The 22,649-nt window shown below is 41.0% G+C and overlaps 1 protein-coding gene across 4 annotated transcripts; it reads right to left on the bottom strand.

The window, feature by feature from the left end:
* Positions 1 to 62: 62 nt before the first annotated feature.
* On the bottom strand, positions 63 to 22,024 carry bnip2 (BCL2 interacting protein 2). 4 transcript variants are annotated; one of them, XM_041226306.1, is made up of 11 exons: positions 21,109 to 22,023; positions 16,755 to 16,853; positions 15,116 to 15,189; positions 14,451 to 14,636; positions 12,480 to 12,662; positions 8,287 to 8,389; positions 8,034 to 8,165; positions 7,688 to 7,774; positions 6,180 to 6,278; positions 5,672 to 5,707; positions 63 to 3,268 (listed from the first exon to the last, which is right to left on the bottom strand). In XM_041226306.1, the coding sequence occupies exons 1-11, from the start codon at positions 21,423 to 21,425 to the stop codon at positions 3,217 to 3,219; spliced, it is 1,368 nt and encodes a 455-aa protein (XP_041082240.1). In that variant the 5' UTR covers positions 21,426 to 22,023; the 3' UTR covers positions 63 to 3,216. The 4 variants fall into 4 exon arrangements, with proteins under 4 accessions (XP_041082240.1, XP_041082242.1, XP_041082241.1 ...); XM_041226308.1 differs by lacking the exon at positions 5,672 to 5,707 and having other exon boundaries at positions 63 to 4,692; positions 21,109 to 22,022; XM_041226307.1 differs by lacking the exon at positions 5,672 to 5,707 and having other exon boundaries at positions 21,109 to 22,021.
* Positions 22,025 to 22,649: the final 625 nt, after the last annotated feature.

Below are 22,649 nucleotides of genomic sequence, written 5' to 3'. Positions count from 1 at the left end.
GGCGCGGAGAAGCGATTTAAAGGGGCAGTACTGTTCATTTCCACATACAACAATCAGCGTCTGGAAGGCAAAATGTACAGTGAAAACAACACTTTTGTAATCATACTGTAACTTACACAGTGTTGTTTCATATGATATTAAAGTTGTTATCGAGTGGTATTTCTATTTTGAATTGTATAAGATACAATCAACTATATAGCTAGTGTATAACGCATCCATGTGTAAAGCAAAACAATGGGTGCCTGCAAATGAAAACATAAAAACCACTAGGAAGGCGAGCTGTTACTGTAGCTACTGTAGTGTGGACGGATTCCCAAACACATACATTGTGGGGAAATTATTGACCTGGTTTGTACACTGAACCAACACAGAATGTGACCACCCCTGCTGGTTGCTTGGGGAAGTTTGACAATATTTTTGTATCCTACAATAAACAATCACCCGCTCTTCAAATATTTAAAAATGATTTTAATGACGTTCTCAAAATTCAATGTGATTCCTGACTTAAACGGTTTATTAATGAAAGCAAATGAGGGAGATTCAATTCTGCTTCAAAATCTCCAAGAGACTTACTGTACTTTGGTTGAAAAAATAAATACATCACTACCCCTGATTTCAGTTTAGTTCAAATATGTTTTTATTATGGTATTATGAGGGATTACCCATAATAACAGAGCTCTTTCTACAATTCAGGGGGCACATGCAGTATAACTTAAGGAGGTGTATCACTCTAACATAACTATTTGCGTGTTAATGTTCCAGTTTCTTACATTTTTGGTTTCAAATCTATTGTGCTTTTCCCCCACGAATTCTGCCAGTTGGTAACCACTTCAGCAAATAAGAGCCATGTCAAACAGCTACCATGCACCATTATAGCAGTCCTGCATATCAACTATCAAGTAGTTTATAAAGAGGCAGAAAACTGAATTAAAATGAGAGCACACTGTTGTGGGTTTCTCTTATTGCTTTCTGTGATTTCATGGCACATTCGTGTCAATTTCCTGTGACACTGCACTCGGCTTTAACTGAAACAACCCTTTCAAAATGAAATTATTAAAGTCTTGGAAAGACAGGCCATCTTCTTTTAATATAATGATTTACAGTAGCAGTAAGAACTTAGAGGTTCTACGCGATACTGTCAAACTGTACAGTAAACTGAAGATGTTTTAATTTCCTAAAATACAAAACCTATTGCTTACACAAAGAAAGTGCAGTTCAATCAGGATTCAATCAACTTCTCAATAGGTTTCCATCAAGTCTCTAACTATTACATAACTATGAAGGTATAAGAGAGCAGTCCTGTATTGGTTCGTAGGTGTTCCAGTCCCCAAAGGCTCTCTACATTGGGCACAGTATTCCTTACAAAAGAAATGTTTTACTGTCATTCCCTGTTCCTCAGTTTCATTAAGCTCATTGAGTGTTATTCGCTATCAGTGCTTGGCATGTTAAGGGATATTACCAACACAGAGCCGAAGGCAGACCTGCAGGTGAGAAAAAGTTATTTGTGATAAGAAGTTGATCTGTATAATCATAAAAGGAACAGAGAAATGTTGCTGAAACCAGAAAAGGGCAGATAATAGATTTGACCATACATATTTTCAGAGCTTCTACATCTTTAAAACACAATCTTCAATTGATAAACACACTCAGACATTGTTTTAGACAGTACAATGACCAAATACAATATATTCCTCCTGAAAGAAATACAGCTAAAATTAACCATTCCTGACTAAGCAGGAGCTGTCCATATACATCTTGAGCTCGCTGGTTAGACAGCTGTGCTGCAGAGGTCTAATCATTACCTAATTAAAACTTCAGACATCAGAAATGCATAACTTGCACAGTACTGGAACTACATAAGCTCAGGAAATGAGTTGTAACTTTTTATAGATGAAGGAACTTTTCCCTTGAGGTTTGTAGCAACATTCTGGCTCAGCTGGGATTAACTGAATGGAATCATGGCTATCTGGCACCTTCTAGTAGAGCAATGTTTTCTTTAATCTTGCATTCCAGCACCAAAAGGGTTTACTAAGCAGCAGGTAGAGTCCTATCACACGCTACAAGCCTCAATCAATACCTCTTTTATTACAAACATACACTAGTCCTGTATATACATAAATATATTTAGATACACATATTCATTCATACACACAAATACATACATATATAACATGTAGTGGGCTAATTTAACTCTTTCAACACTGCAGACCTCTATATAGGTCTAGGAGATGCAGCACAACAGACTATTTAATTAGGTCTTTGGTATGGCCCTATAACGTTTTTGAAAGACTTCTTTCTGGGTAAGACACTGAAATGAATGAATAAATTATCCTGTAGAAAAGGGTTATCTTTTTGCAAAGTTACTGCAGAGAGTTACAGCTAAGTCAAACTGTGATTCTGTGAATTTAATATAAAACATGTACTGTAATGTTTTTTTTTTTTTTTTTTTTTTTTTTTTGCAATAGGCAGTTTACTTGCAAACAGTAAATGTACAATATGATACTTTTTAAACACATTTGACAAGTCAGTAACAGACTACACAAGTTACATTCCCAAGTGAAAAACAATTCTTTCCTCATTACATCTACATTCTTCCTAGTACAGCATCTAACTATTACCAGGTTTCCATAATGGCTTTTTTTTTTTACTGCATGTACAATAAACACATGTGAGCCTTTTCATGCAGACCATTAGCAGTCAAAGAGCACAGAAAGTCTCTGCCTTAGGCTTTTATAATACACATGCTGCAGGTTCACAGACCTATAAAATATTGCTCAAAATCATATCCACCATAAAAAATATATTAATCTCTATCCTTTTCCACTTATGAATATAAATATATATTTTTAAATGTACGGAAGAACATGCATCATTCAAAATTTGTTCTCTCTCTCTCTCTCTCTCTCTCTCTCTCTCTCTCTCTCTCTCTCTCTCTCTCTCTCTCTCTCACTCACTCACTCTCACTCTCAAAGTTTGGCATGATAGGTAAAAGGTACAAAATGCTTGTAGACCTTCCTGTACAGTAAGTGTTTGGCATACAAATACAACAGTGACCGTTGCAATGACATCACAGGCTCCCACAATATTAAAAGAAAGGCTCTTATTCTAGAACAATAATATCTAAAGGCAACGGCTGACCAATGTATTAAAGCAGCATTCTTCCTACACATTCTTCAGTCTGTTGCATCTTTCCATGAAGCACAAGGATAGGGTCTCTCACTGTTGGGCTGCTGCCGTCTCCTGTTTCCCAAGCATATCCTTGTCAAGTCTGTGGATTCAAAATAAAAGCAAAACAGAGGTAGTTGGGGAGGGGGTCCCAATTCCACGCTGATAATGTTAATTCCATACTTGCCCCCTGCTTGACAAAGGCAACCCTTGATTTGAAGAGAATTATCAGGCGCGGAAAACATTTGTGTAAAGCCTGTTGTCTACACTAACATGGAAGACTGCTACAGTACATAGGATGAAACTAAAAGAAACTGTACAGTTGACTGCGTAACTTATTTTGTGATGAAGGAACCACAATTCATGAAAGAAATATATAGGACAAGCAACTGTTTTCATTTTGTCCTATGTACAGTAATCAGCCTATTATTTCCTGGTTACTGGAATCATAACTTTCATAACCAACAGTTGTTGGTATACATGCATTACCTTTAAAGAGGTCTTAAAGAAAAAAAAAATGCTACAACATGTGACTTTTACAACCACCATAGTGCACCACACAAGAACACAACAACCAATAGTCCACGGTCACCAAATAACCAGTGTGAACCCTGTCCTCCACAAACACAAAACAGCCACTGACTTTATTACCAAGCAAAAAAGATGCTCATTTTCCACTCTGGGACTTCAGCGTTCAAACCTATTTTTTTAAAACAATGCAAAAAACATCCATTATCTTCCCGATGCAAACGATTTCTACTGTTGTTTGTTGTCAGCACTGGCAACCAGTGGGATTTTAGGACACGTCTAAACATTGCGTCATGCTGACCTGTTAGGACGAACTCATAAACCACAGGATAATTACTGGAAAGGAGAACATAAAGAGCTTCTCTGTAGTATTTCTCCATCAGTGGAGGATGCATTCAGACTTTGTTTTTTGTTCCTAATTCAGATCATGAAATGTTTCCAACACTATTCAAGCAAAGCTCTGTTCCCATGCAGTACTCCTGCAAGAATACAATTTGAAGAAGTCGTCCTTCTGTACAAATTATATTTATTCAAGTGCTCTAAAAAGGCACCTGCTCTGTGCCAAAAATGTACTCTTGAAATGACATCACAGAGCATACTGGCATTACTAACAGTCAACTTTTCAGTAATTTGCTTTATCACAATGCAAGGGAGTGTTCTACAGCATATGAAATGGAACGTTTCATTAAAATGCAACATCATTTCTATGAAAATGAAAATGCATTCAGGTTGTATTAAAGTGTGAATCAGGCTTTATTAGTTGTTTTGTTAGCATCAGTCCTGAGACCTCCACCCTTTCTTCTTGTATTGCTGTAAGAGGGCTGCCTTGAGTGTTCTACATATGCAAGACCTGCAATGCCAAAATGGCTACAAAACAAGGCAGTATTTATGTAAACGTTTAAATCCAATTAAAATCGGCAGAAATGCGATGAAGATGTTTTGTTACATAACGTGGACGATCCGCATCATTTTGTCTACTTCAGGTAGGCTTGCTGTTGACTGAAAATAATTAAAATTAGTAATTAGTACAACCCAATAAATCTAAGGATTATTTTGTGAGCATTGCACAGCTGAATTATCTTTAAGAAGGGTCAAGTCTTTTTACATCAAGAGGATTAAGGATATGCATGTAGTGGGTCAGTCTGTGGTTTAGAGATTTAGACAAGACGATTTCAGCAGTGTAAAGAGATTGGAGTTGACTGAAGCTCAGTTAGGCATACCTTTGAAATCAAAAGATTGGTTAACTCACGGATTGAGACACTACTTTTTTAAACATAAAACTAAAAAGCAGTGAAAGGGGGAAATTGGGATCTTCTGAACAAATTATATTTGAGACAAAATGAGCAGGGTTTTGTGTAGGATGAGAAAAAAATGAGCAACGGTGAAATTTTAACTAAATAGCCTTTTGACTTCCATTAACAATTATAAGTCATGACCCCATTGAAACCTACCAGTACACAGAATTTCACTGGGAGTGTAGATCCCACACTCAGAATGTCAATGACAAAGCATTCTAAGTGTTTAAACCCCCCCCACCCCCAAGCTGCTTGGTTCCTGCAGAGTGTAGGGGGTACTCCAATGTTCCACTAGAGGATGGGACTGGTCCATTCTTATTATGAGGTGGAACACAAATAGAACAGTATCTAAATGTAAAATGATATACTGCTGGGGATGCAATACTCACAGATTATGTACTGAGCTTTCCTGACTAAGCGAAAGAGAACAAAATAGAATTCTGCAGAACAGCAGAGCAAATGGTACGAGATGACAAAGGAACTTTAAGTGAAGGTGCATTTGTATTAGGAGTCATTTTCAAAACTGGGGCAAAGCAATGTGCTCCTTTTTGTGGGGTTGGGGGTGTTTAAACAAAGCGTGTGTCACATTCCTGCAAGCCAACCAATACAGTAATTGCAGAGTTAGTTTAGTGCAATGCAATCTACGCAGGCCTGGCCAATTCCCTAAATAGGGGTACAGATACCTTTTACGTGTTTTCCTAAATTTTTCTTCTTCATACCTTTGAAGGGTAGGGAAAGTGGTTATGGAATTAGGTCAAAGAAAATTGAACAGCCAACAAGACACTCAAGACAAACAAACAAACACTTGAAAAGAACATTACAAATTAATTAACTTAAAAATGCTGGTTACCAAGTAGCTTGTTGATGTTTATAATGCAAAATGATTACGCAAAGAGAAAAAAGGATGTCTTGAAGACTCCTCATATTATGCGGCACTGAGAATTTAATGTCAAAGGGCTATGTACATTTAAGTTCTACAGGCATTTTTGATATGAAACAAGAGTTTTGTTTACTTGTTACAAAACAATACAAAGAGCTGCAGTGTAAGGATAACAGCATCAGAACAGGCATTTCATGTTAAAAGTCCTTTTTCCTACATATAACAGCAAACTATGAGCTGTACAAAAAACATACTATGCATATAAAACATACTGCTTACTGGCCTAATTTAAGAGAAAAGATCACACTTACTGTTTGATGCACTCTGGTATAGAAACATACTCCATAGGGACTAGCTCAGCTAGCTCTGTTAAGGTGAAGACATACTTGATTTTTTGGCTAAATTTTGTGCTGGGGAAACAAGAAAAGACAGAGCAGATAACCCAGCTGTACATAGCAGGTATGTGTTATGCATAAACTGAGCTGTGCTAGAATGGGATTTCTATAGAACACTAAGGAGTGGTTTCACAGACACTGAATAATTCTAATCTTGGACTACCTGACCCAAGGTAACATTAAGTGGTTTGAGATTAATGCCAAGACAAGCCAGTTCCTCTTGAAGTAGGACAAGGTAACACAAAGGAATATACCATATTACAGCTTTAGCAACAAGCCACTAAGCCTATTGGTAGGGTGACTATCTGTGACACCTGCCTTGCATAATTATTAATACACATTGACAAGGGGTAGGTTTCCATGTGTGGTTATTCACACGTGAAGTGGCGATGCACGTGCACGTTTGGGAGAACAGCTCGACAGATTCGGGTTTATGGCCGAAAATAACGACCACAGAGAAGGATAGGGTAAATCTAATTTACCCGTGCGCATAACGTAAAACATGGAAAATCCACACCCACTTTCACATGGAAACCCGCATTTCACGTGAAAATGCCCACTGCTCTCAATCCAGACAGCCTTGGGAGCATACGTGGAAGGTGTCTGGCACAGATCTCTATAATCCTCCGCCGGTTTTCAGCCATGGTGATTGAGCAGCTTCATTATATATCTCCGGGTTAATTATTTTCTTTAATTAATAAGTTGTGTGATAAATGAGTTGAAATATTATTCACTACTAGCGATATGCCACCCTACCAATGGACATCTGAAAAACAATTTGGGCAAGAGCAGTAAAACATATTATTAAACATTATTTAATTTAAAATAATTTATATTATTTATGTATGCATTTAAATAGCGCTTTTTATACAAAAGTATTGCAAAGCACTGTACAGTACATAGCAGTAAAAAAGAACAAACCACAATACATTTGTATTTACAAATCACAGCTTTGTTACATGAGCTTAACACTGTGCTTTAGAGTTTCACTCAAACATTATCTCACCTGACAACCATGGATTTCCAGGTGAGATTCTCTGGTGTACCTGTTCTCTGTACATGGAAAACACATTTTCCCAAGCTGTCTGCTAAAACAGCATGAGAACGCTACGGATGGCTAATTTGCATATCAACCTCCTCCTTTCCCCTTCATTTGCATGACTTCAGATGAAAAGAGGGTCTTGTCAAGTAAAATAAACTGAGCCAATCGAAACCTGAAATGCATAGGGTCATTTTTCATTTGGCTCGAGCACAATGTCTCGAGAAAAATTAGAACACACGGAAACTCCTCACAATGCCTCCCAACACACCCGAGGTGTGGCGATATCCCACAGCGACACACACCCTGTCTTAATCATCCTACTCCAATGCAGCTATTACTCGTTCAGCAGTCTTTACAACACAGGATCAACTGTAGTACTTACCTTATGAACGGCCGTGTGACAGCCAGAAGTGTCCTGATAAACCAGGAAGGGTGAACAATTATTAAGGATTTCAGGTTTTTCCGTAACCTACAATGAGAATGCACTTTCTAAGTTCAGTTGACACAAATAACACAACTACCAATCTTTCCTCAAAGGTGGCCTACATTTTACTAAAAAACAAACAAACAAACAAATAAACCCACAGAATTAAAAACCAAGAAATAAACAACTCATACTTTTCATTTTGGCTCTTAAGTAGTCGTAACGACGATTTGCTTGTCTAACATTATAACTACATTTCTTTTTTTAACGTTCCAGTAAAAGTTCATTCTTCTGGTGACCTTACCTCCTGTCGATCTGCTGATAGCATTTCCGGAGCCAGCCCAAACTTGGCATCTTTCGACGTGTTGTAGCACCATTTAAATACACTATCATATAGTTCTCAGCAACCAGCAGTTCTAGAGTACCAATTACATACCTAAAAGGAAAACACTGGTTAGAGCTGCTCTTCAAATCAACCCCCTCATGTTTGAAGAAAGATGCTCAATAATAGCACACTGACACAATCAAAACCTGTATGAATATGAATGTTCACTTACTTAAAAAGATTGTCCATAATATATCTGTAATTGGGCAGATTACCCTCTGGCATGAAACACACAGCAAACACGATGATGGCATTCAAGCCATCTCCATAGTAACCTAGAGCAGAAAGCACAGTGCAGTTTGGACAGTTTTCATGGTGCAAATTACAGCTTCATAAAGACATCCTTGAACAGATGTCTAAAGTGGCATACAAGGAAATAAAAAAAAGATATACAAGTTAAAATATACATTAATATAGAGGGACACGTTTCTTTGTTTAGTTAACTTATTAACATGTTTTCTTGCAGTGATGTATTAAGGGTGGTAAAGCTTAATTACTCAGTCACTCAGTAGTTGGGGTGGGTTTAAAGTATTCAGAACGAATCAACGATAGATGCAAGTCAGGAAGGCGGGACATTGCCCAGCAGCACTGGGAAATGTATTTATTATTATTTTTGTAGTAGGTTTTATTTTATGGAAAAAGGGTATTATTTTAATTGGAAAAACGGGTAAAATCAACGTGAATTGATTAACCATTTCCACAGTTTTTCCAGTGTTTATTGGCTATCCATCGATTTCATTGTTTTTGTATCGGGGGTGCTTTATCAGGTTTTATCGGTTAAAACCGAAAATCAGAAGCCCTAACTATAATTGTTAAATACCATCGGAACACTGTCAAACAGTGTACAAGCTGGAAACCAGGGGAATCGAATAGTTTATACTGGGTAAACAGGGAAAAGCTTGAATACAAAAGAAGTAGGAACTACAGCAACCACCACCTTTTTATTCAGTACAGGATGACCCACACTGAAAAAGAAAAAAAAAGTCCCCCCTGTGGCAGAGCAAAGCTCTGCCCTTTTAAATTGGCAGGGATGGGGTTAACTTCCCCTGCCTGCCTGGGTTTATTATGTTCAGGTGGCTGGGGTTGATTAGTTGATTAGGTTGATTAACGATCAATCAGCGCCCAGCCACCTGATATAAAAGGAGGCCTCAGCTTCTCATTTGGGAGAAGGGAGCTGAGGAAGCAGGTTGGTGTTTGTTTTGTGGTTTTTTGAATTTTCTAAATCCAGTGAAGGCATTGCCCAGCCTGGAAACTTTATTTTTGTGAGTTTTGTTTTTGCTTTATTTGTGTTTGAGTATCTGTTATTTTGCCCTTGTGCACTTTATTTTTGTTTATTTATAATAAAATAGTTATTTTTTTGAACTGCAGTCTGTCTCTGGGCCTCTATCCACTCGCCAGCCTGCCACATTTGGTGTCAGAAGTGGGATAGCGCCACCTAGAGGCTCAGAGCAGTATTTTTGTTTTGTTTTGTTGGTGGAATTTTTGGGATAATTATTTTTTTTTTTTTTTTGAAAAAAAAAAAAAAAAATGGGAAAGAAGAGCAGACAGCGGCAAAGGCAGGGAAAAGCAGCAGCTGAAGAAATGTAAGCTGCTGCAGCCACCGCTGGAGGACCCGGCCAGCCTCTTCCCCTGGTGTTCCTGGTGCGGGAAGGAGGACCATCGTTGGCGGTCCTGCCCAGACGTGCCACCGGCAAACTGGTGTGGCCGGTGTGAGGAGGACGGCCACAACTGGGCAGGATGCCCCTACAACCAGGCCCAGGAAGAGGTGCCGTGTTCACCCCGGGCATCAGGGGCCACCCCACTACCTCCAGCACCACCACCTTCACCACCGTCCCAGGAGATCTGGGACTGGTTGATGCACCCTGAGGCAGACCTCGTCCACGATCTCCCCATAGTTATCAACACGCTGTGGCGTCGAGATGGGGAGAGGTGGGAACAGTGGGAGGAACAACACCACCCAATATCCTTCCCAGAGGTTGCTCTCATGGTGGTTAATTACCTGGCGGTAGACATGGGAGATCCACCGGTCACTCCAATAAAGAGAGGTGAGCCGCCTTCCCGAGAGCCAGAGAGGGGTGAGCCGTCGCTCCCAGAGCCAGAGAGGGGTGAGGAGCTGCCGTCGCTCCCAGAGCCAGAGAGGGGTGAGGAGCTGCCGTCGCTCCCAGAGCCAGAGAGGGAGGAGGATCTGCTGTCGCTCCCAGAGCCAGAGAGGGAGGAGGAGCCTCCGTCGCTCCCAGAGCCAGAGAGGGAGGAGGATCTGCTGTCGCTCCCAGAGCCAGAGAGGGAGGAGGATCTGCTGTCGCTCCCAGAGAGAGAGAGGAAGGAGGATCTGCTGTCACTCCCAGAGCCAGAGAGGGAGGAGGATCTGCTGTCGCTCCCAGAGCCAGAGAGGGAGGAGGATCTGCTGTCGCTCCCAGAGCCAGAGAGGGAGGAGGATCTGCTGTCGCTCCCAGAGCCAGAGAGGGAGGAGGAGCTGCCGTCGCTCCCAGAGCCAGAGAGGGAGGAGGATCTGCCGTCGCTCCCAGAGCCAGAGAGGGAGGAGGATCTGCCGTCGCTCCCAGAGCCAGAGAGGGAGGAGGATCTGCTGTCGCTCCCAGAGCCAGAGAGGGAGGAGGATCTGCTGTCGCTCCCAGAGCCAGAGAGGGAGGAGGATCTGCTGTCGCTCCCAGAGCCAGAGAGGGAGGAGGATCTGCTGTCGCTCCCAGAGCCAGAGAGGGAGGAGGATCTGCTGTCGCTCCCAGAGCCAGAGAGGGAGGAGGATCTGCTGTCGCTCCCAGAGCCAGAGAGGGAGGAGGAGCCTCCGTCACTCCCAGAGCCAGAGAGGAGTGAGGAGCCGCCGTCGCTCCCAGAGCCAGAGAGGGGTGAGGAGCCGCCGTCGCTCCCAGAGCCAGAGAGGGAGGAGGAGCCGCCGTCGCCCTCAGAGCCCGAGAGGGAGGAGCCGCCGCCGCTCTCAGAGCCAGAGGGAGCCGGGCCGCCGCCGCCGCCTCCGCCACCAGAGGGAGCCGGGCCGCCGCCGCCGCCTCCGCCACCAGAGGGAGCCGGGCCGCCGCCGCCGCCTCCGCCACCAGAGGGAGCCGGGCCGCCGCCGCCGCCTCCGCCACCAGAGGGAGCCGGGCCGCCGCCGCCGCCTCCGCCACCAGAGGGAGCCGGGCGCCGCCGCCGCCGCCTCCGCCACCAGAGGGAGCCGGGCCGCCGCCGCCGCCTCCGCCACCAGAGGGAGCCGGGCCGCCGTCGCCGCCTCCGCCACCAGAGGGAGCCGGGCCGCCGTCGCCGCCTCCGCCACCAGAGGGAGCCGGGTCGCCGCCTCCGCCACCAGAGGGAGCCGGGCCGCCGTCGCCGCCTCCGCCACCAGAGGGAGCCGGGCCGCCGTCCCCATGCTACCTTGGACATTCGGGGCCCCCTCAACCAAAGAAGGCTTGGGGGCTCCGACATCAACCCCGCCCACCACCACCCACCATAACAGCCCACCCAAGGGACATAATTGGACTCTTGGGGGGAGGGGGGGGGGGGGGGGGGAAGGGGGGAGTTGGCCGATTGCGGCCGGTGTACGTTGTACATGGGGGGAGGTGTGTGGCAGAGCAAAGCTCTGCCCTTTAAAATTGGCAGGGATGGGGTTAACTTCCCCTGCCTGCCTGGGTTTATTATGTTCAGGTGGCTGGGGTTGATTAGTTGATTAGGTTGATTAACGATCAATCAGCGCCCAGCCACCTGATATAAAAGGAGGCCTCAGCTTCTCATTTGGGAGGAGGGAGCTGAGGAAGCAGGTTGGTGTTTGTTTTGTGGTTTTTGAATTTTCTAAATCCAGTGAAGGCATTGCCCAGCCTGGAAACTTTATTTTTGTGAGTTTTGTTTTTGCTTTATTTGTGTTTGAGTATCTGTTATTTTGCCCTTGTGCACTTTATTTTTGTTTATTTATAATAAAATACCTTTTTTTTGAACTACAGGATGTCTCTGGGCCTCTATCCAAAAGCCAAAAAAAAAGTCCCCCCTATAACTGTCTTTTGGTTCATTACTTTTTACTAGAAGAATTTTCAAGTACCAGAATATAGATTTAAAAGTTGAAACTACAGCCTCACACAATGGGTCTAAAACAGGTTCTGAATCAGTGTGGTTGGCAAATTACAATATAGAACACCAAAAAAAGAACAGAAAAGAAAAAAGTAGGTGGAACGTTTGTAATGTTGCAAATATGAATAAATATTTTAAAGCCTTGCCTAAAGACACCATACTTCTGTAAAATGCACGCAGAGGCCTTTCAGTTCAAATTCACCATCCCTGTAGTCTAATAGCAAAGCCATGGTCATTCCCTAGCCTCTACACATTGAATTAAACCATAGAAGAAATAAATTGCCCCTCATCACTGACCTCCGTGACTGATCACCCTCTTGTAGGGCTCGATCGTCTTCATGTCCACTCTGTGGTCCTGATCTCCGATCCTGAACACTCGCCAGCGCCACCCCTCCTCCCTCTTGCCCGTGGAGGAGTACTCCTGGATCGAGTCCACGCCCTTTCGGAGAACCTCAGTCATCTTGGGCTTTGGAAGATCATCTGAAAAATTCCCCCATCAGTTAATGGAAACCACTTCAGGTCCCACACATTTCACAGGGTACAGTTGAAGACAGCGGTCTGAGACATGAAACCTGGAATGACTTCAACTGCTATGCAATGGGAGTCTTAAATGATTCCCTATTTACAGGGGAGGGGGGGGTTCCTTGTTCACTGAAATGATGAGTCCCATATCAGGTAATGGGCTTAGAATCGTGACCTTTATCGTTAGTCAGTAAGCACATTTGATAAGTAATAGTAGTTCTGAGTAAATATTGGAATCATCCAACCAAAGTCTATTTTTAAATTCAAGTAAACGTACACAAAACATTACTTACTCAGTTGTTATAAAGTACTCAATTGACTGAGCTATGTTACAAAGTTTTAAACAGAATTAGACCATGCCCCCACCGCAGCCTACTTTGATCAGCTAGGTGTACAAGCGTCTCTGCATGGTCTGTCCCCTCAGTGGGACCAAAGATGGACTCATCACTTAAGCAAATGTTGTGATTCTCTACAATGTCTCGCTTGTAACTTGTCTTTCACTGTAAACCACTTTTCATCCAAATTTGGATGGTTTCCAATTTCACTTGGGTATCAGCACCCTTCTCTGTGGATTTTAACAAAGCATTGATTTCAGAAGTGCAAATTTTATACATTGTCAAGCTTTTACATTTTTTGTATTTTAATAAACCTTTTTATTGACGGTCATTAAAGCGCATTATTAAAGAAGTTCTTTCAGATTGTATGAGCAAAGGAAAAAAAATTAAAATTAGGATCAGAAGTGGTCCAACCGTGACTTTAAAAAAAAAAAAAAAAAATGATCTTGATTTTCAGGGTGTGACATTAATTTATCCAAGCAAATTCACATGACATAGCATTCATATAATTACAATAGGACTGGGGTAATGAATATAATCTGGGTATATGTAGGTAACTGGACTTTATTTTATTGAAGAAAAAAAAAATCACTTAAAAATAAAGCAAATCACTTCTTCAAAGCTTGGTTGATTTCTGTGTGAGCAAAACAAAGACAGATTTGTCTTCTGTGAACCTTACCACATAAGAGTCAGGAGACAGACCTACTGCCTGCCTGAAGCCTGCTTCCAAGACAAAGCAGTGAATGGAAACAATCCTTCCAGGATAGAGAGCAGAAAGCAGCATTTGGAAACACAAAAACAAGACAGACATCCTTTTTAACATGTGATGAATACTTAGAACTTAAAAGGGTAAACTAATGTTAGTCCACTGGGGTATATATGTGAGAATTGTCAATGCTGTAAATACCAACAGACACAGCACAGCTAGCTTGAATAATGAAGTGAAGAACAAGAACACACATTTAATAGATTGCTATTACAAATGTCTCAACATTAGCTAAATGGGGATTGTTTCATCCCAGAGAATTATTATTCTTGCTAAGAAAACTTAACCAACGCCTTGACATAAAGCAAGGCATCATGACAATGTTGCACTCAAGATGAGAATGTCTTCTCTAGAGCCAACATCACAATCAAGCACTGTTACAATACTTCAGTAAACTGAGTATGACAGTGTTTTCTTTAAAATTGATTAGTAAGTATTTCTTTTTTGGCACTGTTGCAATACAAAGCAGCAGGCTAAACACCTGTTCAAGTTTCCAAACATATCGGAGTGTGTGTGCGGTTTATTTCTTACCTCAATAACTATGTACTGCAAAGAATCTGTCACTGTCACTGCAGAAAGGGACCAGACTACCCAGTTCCTCTTGGTCTAGAAGTGAATGCTTCAGACACTGTGCAATGTGCTTACCTTCCCATTCAAACTCATTGCTGTTGTCAGAGGGGGTGTCCATATCATCCAGCTCCAACTCCCCGCTCTCCTCCAGCTCATCTGACAGCAGGGACCCATCGCTGCGATTCAGCGTCAGACTGATATTTGGGGCCACTAGCTTCTTCCTGGCTTTCTTATCGCCGTTCGCCTCAAAAGACTGTGGAACTAGAAAATAAAAGTAGTACAATAAACAAATACATAACATCTCTTGTAAAAAGCCTTATCAAAAATAGAATATAACATACTACTCTGTATACTACAATCCATGTATATTACGCACTTTGTATATCCCCTTCGGTCACAAATGTTTAATTTATTTTATTGAATTTTTAATATGTGTGCACACAGTGACCGAAGGGGATATAACGTGCCACCTGAAAATATAATGCTTTTGAATGACTGCATGTAATACTTATTGACGGTTATTTAAAACGTATTATATTGCATGATCAAAAAAGGAAGTATGATTCAAAATTAGGATCAGAAGTGGTCAAACAGTGACTGAATAAAATGTTGATTTTCGTATTTTGTGTGTTTATGTATTGTCTTATTAAGTTGCTGTCCATTGATTTGTACCGTGGCTGCAATCCAGAAACTCAACTCTAAGGGGTTCAAGGGAGAGATCACTGCCTCTGCCCGCTTACCAGGATGACTTTCTCTCCCACAGGCTGTGAAAAGCTCCCCATCCATGTGGATGTCCTCCTCTTCTGGAAGTGGCCTATGAAATCAGAAAAACGTACTGCATGTCAGTAACAAACACATACCCAGGCATAGAATACAAACCTGACAACGTGGAGTTAATGAGAGCCAGAACAAAGTCTGATCACAACCAGTTCTCTAATACATCTTATATAAAATGAACGAACTAACCTGTGCCACCACTTTACTGGTAGGTTAGAGTAGTTCAAAGTAGGTTTGGTGGTTTAGATCACAATTATTGAAGAAAAAGCATATATTTTTAAAAATTATTATTGATAATCATGTTTCTGACAGTCATCTAAAGCTAGAATGAACTGGTGCCACACTTCTACCAAGAGGTTTTGTCCCTCTCTATTCCTGTAGACAAAGAAATGCTGGGCATCTGAACATTCATTTAATTCAGACCCCCTTTTATTGTGGGAGAGAACATGGTCTGGCTTCATTACAAACACGAAAAGCAGACCAAGAGGAAGAACGGCTAACTAGGAAGAACGTTGCAATTAATGAGAGTTACAAAAAAGTATTTTATTATAGTCCAACCCAACAACCCAATAGAAGCTTTTCACAACCATCCTAAAACCTGTCCATAATCACAGCTCTGAATGGCTGTGGTGTGACTGTACACCAGCTGTTTTTTATGAGGGGGTGTCTCCTTTAGTTGCAGTAGTAAATACAGGTGTGTCATCTGCTGTATACTGGATTACTTGACCTGAGATGAGCAACAGGTCTGCTTGTTTTCCTAGTAGAAACAGTGTATTTACCTGCTGAATACATCAGTGGATTACTTGGATCATACCTGCTTGTGCCTAACCGTTAGCTGGGAAAGTGTCTGAAAAACACTTCAACACGAGACCACGAGTGGCTCTGTGTTCCTTACGCTACAATTAGGAAAATTAATCGAACCCATATTCATTTTAAAATTACTGAAATGAGTACTGCTTTTGAACAATTGTCTGTATGGAAGTGGAGTTCTCCATTTGTTTAATTATCTGAAGATAAGATTGTAAGCAATACATTGTCATGCAGCACTGCAGTTTAGGAAAAGGTTATAAAAAAGAGGGCTCCTCTTTTGCAAGAAAAAGTTAGAATCTGACAAGTATAATGCTGGTTCTTTTCTAGGTGGCATAATGCAACCACAGACCTACCTTCCATCACTGTAGTTATGTAGCTATCCAATGAATAAGGGGCTAACTAATGACTAAGCTTACTGCAATAAACTACATTACATAAAAGGTTAATTTTGGTGATAAAAAAATGACAGCACAGGAACCTAGGAAGGTTGTGAAAGTTGTTTGTGCATAGTTTAACACACCTATAAAAGATACAGTAGAATTTTGGCATCAGACATATATGTATTTGTGGTCATGGAATACATAATAAAAATAATTCTGCGATACAGAAACCATTTCTCAAAGGACAGGCACCTGTTTCAGAAACGAGACAGTAGATGAACTTTGCTTCACCTCAGAACTTCCGTTTAACTTCTCTGAGAAAACTGCAATCTTCATGTGCTGCATGGCTTAGTGTTTATACACAAAACCAGGGGTGGTTCTGAAAGACAAGGGAGCCTCATTGTTTGAGTACCTTGGGAAATCTTCATCCTGCCATTCTTCTTTCAGCTCCACACCCTCCATCCTCAGCCTGGCCTCTGTGGTGGCAACCGACTCCTGCCTCTCGAGCAGGCTGCAATGCAAACGAAAGGTTAGAAACGAAATCTGTTAGAAATGGACTCTTGCATACAGCCAAAGCTTCCTTCTCCATTCAATTTGGGACTGTCATGTGAACAACTGTGAAGTAGCGTGTTGATCATGCCCATAAATGAGGCCCTCTTTGTGATAAAACACTTCAGAAGGAAGAAACAAGCTGCATTTATAAAACACCCATGATTGTCCATGATATTTCTGGACACAAAACCGCTGGAATCAAGGAGCACAAAGAAAATAATTTGCATAGGAAACAACAGTACTAATGTCACCATCACACCCTTCCGGAATGATCTTCAGCTAGGGCCAAAAATGTAGGCTCACCCAGAATTTTAGGATCGAGGCATAATTTAAACAAAAACAAAACAAAACAAAAAAAAACCCACACACAATATGAAACATTTTAGTAGGATTTGATTTCAAAATGTTAAATTTTTAAATTTTTGTCAGTTGTAGTTAAGTACATGGAAAACTACAAAGAGGTACATATCCCAATATGTTAACGTAACATTATTCAGCGGGTTTCTTACAACTTCACGAAGCAACATTTGTGAATATAATACAGTATACAGTTATTACATTTTAGTATAGTGATGCAAAACTTTTGGCTACAGCTGTATAATCCACCTGTCTCCCCCCCACCCCCCTGTGAATCCAGTACTGTGGTCCAACAGTTCATCAGCTCTGCTGTAGGGTCAGTTTGTCAGCACTGCTGTAGGGTCAGTTCGTCGGCACTGCCGTAGGGTCTGCACTGTGTCTGGGCACCCGTGAAAGTGTACAATATTTGTTCCAAACCCAATGTGATCAACTGCTACAGTATGTTTGCTATTTTTTAGTTCAGCTGAGGTTTATTCAAGGTAATACTGTTCCCCATATTAGTATAACTTTCCTGTAAGTGATAGCGACTGCTTTGACATGTTTTAAAATACAGCAGCACAACAAAATAAAATATATTTATTTTCATTATTATTATTATTATTATTATTATTATTATTATTAAATCTCAAACCTGATTTTCCTCAATTGTATAGAACTGCAAAACAGTTTTTACATTTTTTTTTTATTAATACAATAGTAAAACACTCCTCGACTCTAGAAAGAGTGACCCACATTCGTGCAATCAGTTTAGTTACACGTTATTTATTTTTTTTATCCTCACAACCATTATGGTTTCAGACAACCCCACCCATGCCAACTGTGTTGAATGCAGGACTCTTAATACAGAGGAAGAACAAATTGTTTTGAAACCACCAGGGTGGATGGAATGTCTACAGAATGAGTCACTCTCTTAGAATGTGATGAAAACAATGTGTTGAAAACAAAGGATTTCAAAAACGCTTTTGGGACTCACTATAGACGTGCATGTTGCTCTTGCAGTAGATCTGTCTTGACAGGTAACAGACTAGGTGCAGTTACAGCATTATTACAAGGCGTTTCCTTCACAATCTGTATCTGACATGCCACTCAAAACATGTACCATGTACAGCCAGGCAAGAGTTTAAACTCACTTCATTACCAGCCAAGGCATTCATTTTAATCACTATAGCAGCGACCGTAATGTTCTTGTGACCTGTGTCCTCAGATTCTGATAGTCAAGTACCAAAGAATGTCATTACCAGGTTTTATCACAAACAATTAGGATTATTTTGAAATAACATGAAAGCAAGACCTGCTCCTATGGGTATCATGCAATGCAAGCTTGCCCCTTTGGGTTTAAGATAAGGAGGAATAGTGAACTACTGTAGTGTGAAACAGACCAGCATCTCAGTTACTGAACCCAGTGCAGCATCTGGTCTGTGGATCCTGTATAATGTGAAGCCCATCACAGATATAAAAAAAGTGATTATTGTAAGAATTTCCCCATTCACTTCATTACTGTAGACCGCAGAACAAAAAAAAACTAAATGGGGCAGTTCCCATACTCTACAGCAACACTTCATGAGTATTCAAATTACTGTTGGTTAAATATTTCAGCATACAGTTTGGCAGTGTAATACTAGCCTGTGCGCTAGTTTTATTTATTTATTTATTTTACCTGGGAGGTCCCAGTGCTATGTTAAGTAATATCTTAGTTTATCATTAAGAAGCGGCACGGTAATGTTTGTTCATACCCATCCCGGTGGATAATATGCAGGACCTGTCAGAACAGAGCTTCACAATTTCAGATCTTCTTTCCTACAATGCAAAACCGTGTACGACATATTTTTGACCCGTGATATTAGATGTGAAATAGCGTATCGATGAATCTATGTGGGATAATGAACCCAATTGTTTGAAACGATCCCCAAAATTTATAATTGCATTACATATTTGTATTTCGATTGTGTATTTATACTGTGACTTTGTACAGTTGTTAAGTGTTAACAAAAAAGGTTACTTAACCTGTGCCCATGTTGTCTACACTGCAGTGATATGTTATTTCAAACTAATCTATCTAAACTAAACTATCTCCTACAAACACTGCAGTCTATCCACATAACGCTCCTTCCTGGAAATTTCCCCTCATTGCCCCCATTTCCCATAATGGGAAAGCCAGTAACAGAAGCCCACTTGATATGAGTGGTATGATTTAATCCTGAGCAGGGAATTACAAAGTCAGCTTGTTACCAGATTTCTTACTAGGAGTTAATTGCAGTGGATGTAAATGTCTCACTCTGCTCACCCTTTGACCCCGCTTTCCTCCTGGCAGTAAGAATGACATGGTCATGTTTCTTAGGAGCCACGCTGGAGACATCTCCTAGCTCTGCAAAAGGTTAACTTGGTTACTCTTCAAAATGTGTAGTTTCAGACTCCCAAATAACCGTTAAAAGTTTTATCATCTATATTTTCCTTATGCTTTATACTTTAAGCTCATTGGAGAAGCACTGTGCACTGACGCCTGTGCAACACTCATATGCTTCCTCACAACCAGCCTGAGGAGTCTTTTTTGGAGCAAGGAGTCTTTTTTGGAGTCTGTTTTGCTAGTTAGTGAGCAGATCGTTTCCCTTTCCACTATTTTTTGTCAGGATTTTAATTCAAATCAAGCCTAAATATCAATGTGTTTGCATGCTGAAGCCTCTGTGCAGTATATGTGCTCTTGTGCTTTGCCGAAAACAAAATGAATCAATCACCACTGTCTAGGAAGCTCAATAATGGTCCTTACAGATCGATGTTTTCGTTGTCCATTAGGCTATGTGACTGGTTAGCAGTGAGTTAATGGCAGGACAGGCAGGGTACAAGCAGGCTGGCTTACAGTATACAGGGATAAGAGACTTGTCCAAAATGGCAAAAGAAATGTTATTCTTGTAAAAACGCTCAATGTCATGAACTGAGGCTATTGTGGGAACAGAGAAGCTTAGGAGCATGAAATGAAAATTGGGATACTTTAAAAAAAGTTGCTACAGTATACCTGCCTAGATGAAAAACAATTAATTCAACTATTATATGTGCCAACAAAATGGTAAATTAATTTAGCCTATGAAGATGCCTCTGTATAAACCCACCCCACCCAAAAAAAAAACCCTATAATTAGTGAAAGGTGTTTTATTTTTTTTTTTTTTTTTTTTTTTTTTTGCAAAAGGACACCTTTTCAGTAGACTTGCTGCAGCTTGAGAATAAATTAATTTTAAGAAATTAATTACATTAGCATACTGCAGCACCTGACTCAGGTAGTGACTGCTTTGTGTGTAGTATGTTCAGTGTACAGTATTACAAGCCTAAACTAGACAGGGCCTGCAATTACGGCACTACAGGTCAGGCTGAGGTTTGCTAAACACTCAAACAGAAGTCTGACTGTCTTGTCTCACCACAATACTGCAGCTGCCCAAGTCAGTCTCGGAATACCCCACTCTGGACACTAGTTCTCCTCAAAATTGATGAGGTTCTGCACATTATTGTTTTTTTTTTTTTTTGCAATCTATATCTGAGCCAAGACACCAGAAGTAAACTTGACTAATTTTGATGAACTAAGTATTGCCTTTGAAAAAAAAAGTTATGTTAAATGTTATTTTCTTTCTTTGCAAGTTCTATTATGATACTAAGGCCGAGTTTTCAACTATTATTGGGCAACCTCCATACCCAAAACATACCGAAAGAGAACACATGGAAGAATGAATATCTTTCTTGTTTTGTGTTTACAACAACATATGCAACATTTAACAACAGCTGTTTTTAAGAGGGGTTAGATCGACTGCTGACAGGTGTATTGCATTGCGAAATTAGTTTGGGAATGGAACAGGAAGACATCTGTCACTCACCTTCCATTCTGTTCTGAGGAGAGCGGCTCATAACTTCTACCCGGTGTTGAGGTCCTAACGACCGCAGCTTCCTGTAGCGGACCTGCTGTTTTGGTTGGAGTCGCTAAAGCTGCACCATCAGCACTTACTGATGCAGGTGACATCCTGTGCAGTGGCGATTCAGAGACTTGATCTGGAGTCAGTGTTGCTGCTGGTGGCATCGGTTCCACTGTCTGAGAAACGACTAGCCTGGGTGTGTCTGAATCTGATTCCGAAATGTTTTTAGTCAATCCAATATCACCTACCACTGCCTGACTTTCAAGTGCTTCGGCTGCCATGGGTGCCAAAAGATTATTGCTTTTGTTTAAAATAGTCAATATTTAACGATTAAAATAGTTGCTAGTGACAGACCCACCCACCCCCCCCCAAAAAAAAGCACGTCAAGTTTTGTTTATAATGCAACACTCGTAGTCAAATCACTCAGGCACTTTTTTTAAACGCGCATCCAACTTAACTCTTCTTATCGTCCTCCGTTTCGTGCTTCTGCCTTTTTTTTGGCTATTTCGCTGGCCTGCTGTGGATAAGAAGCCTGCAGCTGTTCTTTTTGGCTGATTCAGACTGGGAGGGTGCTTTGTGGCCCCGGTCTATATATCCAGCCCTTTTTTCCTTTCCTTCCTGTGTGTTGGAAAATACTTTACTTCTAAACTACCTTCGCTCTGCGCTCTGTGTCATCTTCGGGAGCCATCCATTGCGTATATTTTAATTTTTGGACGCGATCTATCTTCCCCAGCCTGCCACTTGTAAACACAGTTAAGTAGGTATTACAAACTAATCGAGCATTGTCTAGCACACCTCCCAGCTGTCAGGTTTGGCCGATCCCCGCACTTTCCGCTTTGTTGCTCTAACTACTTTGTCAGACTCACAATCTGTCACCGGGCTGGCTTTGCTCAGCCCCGTTACCAGCTGCTGCTGTCTCCTCCCATAAACTGCGAGGTTTCTCCGCTTCTGCCCTCTTGCGTCGAAGGAAGACTAAACAAAAAGACCACGATAACTGTTTTTAATTTGTAATTCATGGCAATAAATAAGAAGCAGCGCTAGTTGTTAAAGCTCACCTACAACGTTTGGAAATGGACGTGTGAGAATTTATTTACGGATTTAAAAAAAACAAAAAAAAAAACAACAAAAAAAGACTGCTCATATCAGCAGTGTGTGCAAGATTTCATGAAAATCCTCCTTATATTCTTATCAGGATATCACTTTTTGACAGTATAATTTTCCTAATCTATTACACATACAATAAATAATATATTTTTTAACTGTGCCTTTAGAGTGTCTAAATCTGAAAAGAAATATCTCAAGGGATTTGCAACAGTAAGAATAGTGCTTAGTCAGGACAGATAGCTGCAACATGACAGCAATGCAAACTTGTCACCTAGGCAACTGGATTAGCATGAGAACTTTAAATCTATTTATGACACAATTTGCATAGCTCTGGTAGAACAACCTGCCCAACCAAAAGCTCGACTGAAAACAAAACGTTTCACATATACTGTGACGTAGTA

This window comes from Polyodon spathula, chromosome 24 (genome assembly GCF_017654505.1).
Source record: "Polyodon spathula isolate WHYD16114869_AA chromosome 24, ASM1765450v1, whole genome shotgun sequence".
NCBI classification, from domain to species: Eukaryota; Metazoa; Chordata; class Actinopteri; order Acipenseriformes; family Polyodontidae; genus Polyodon; species Polyodon spathula.
Note: the sequence above shows the minus strand (reverse complement) of the source record. Positions and strands in the feature narration are given on the sequence as shown.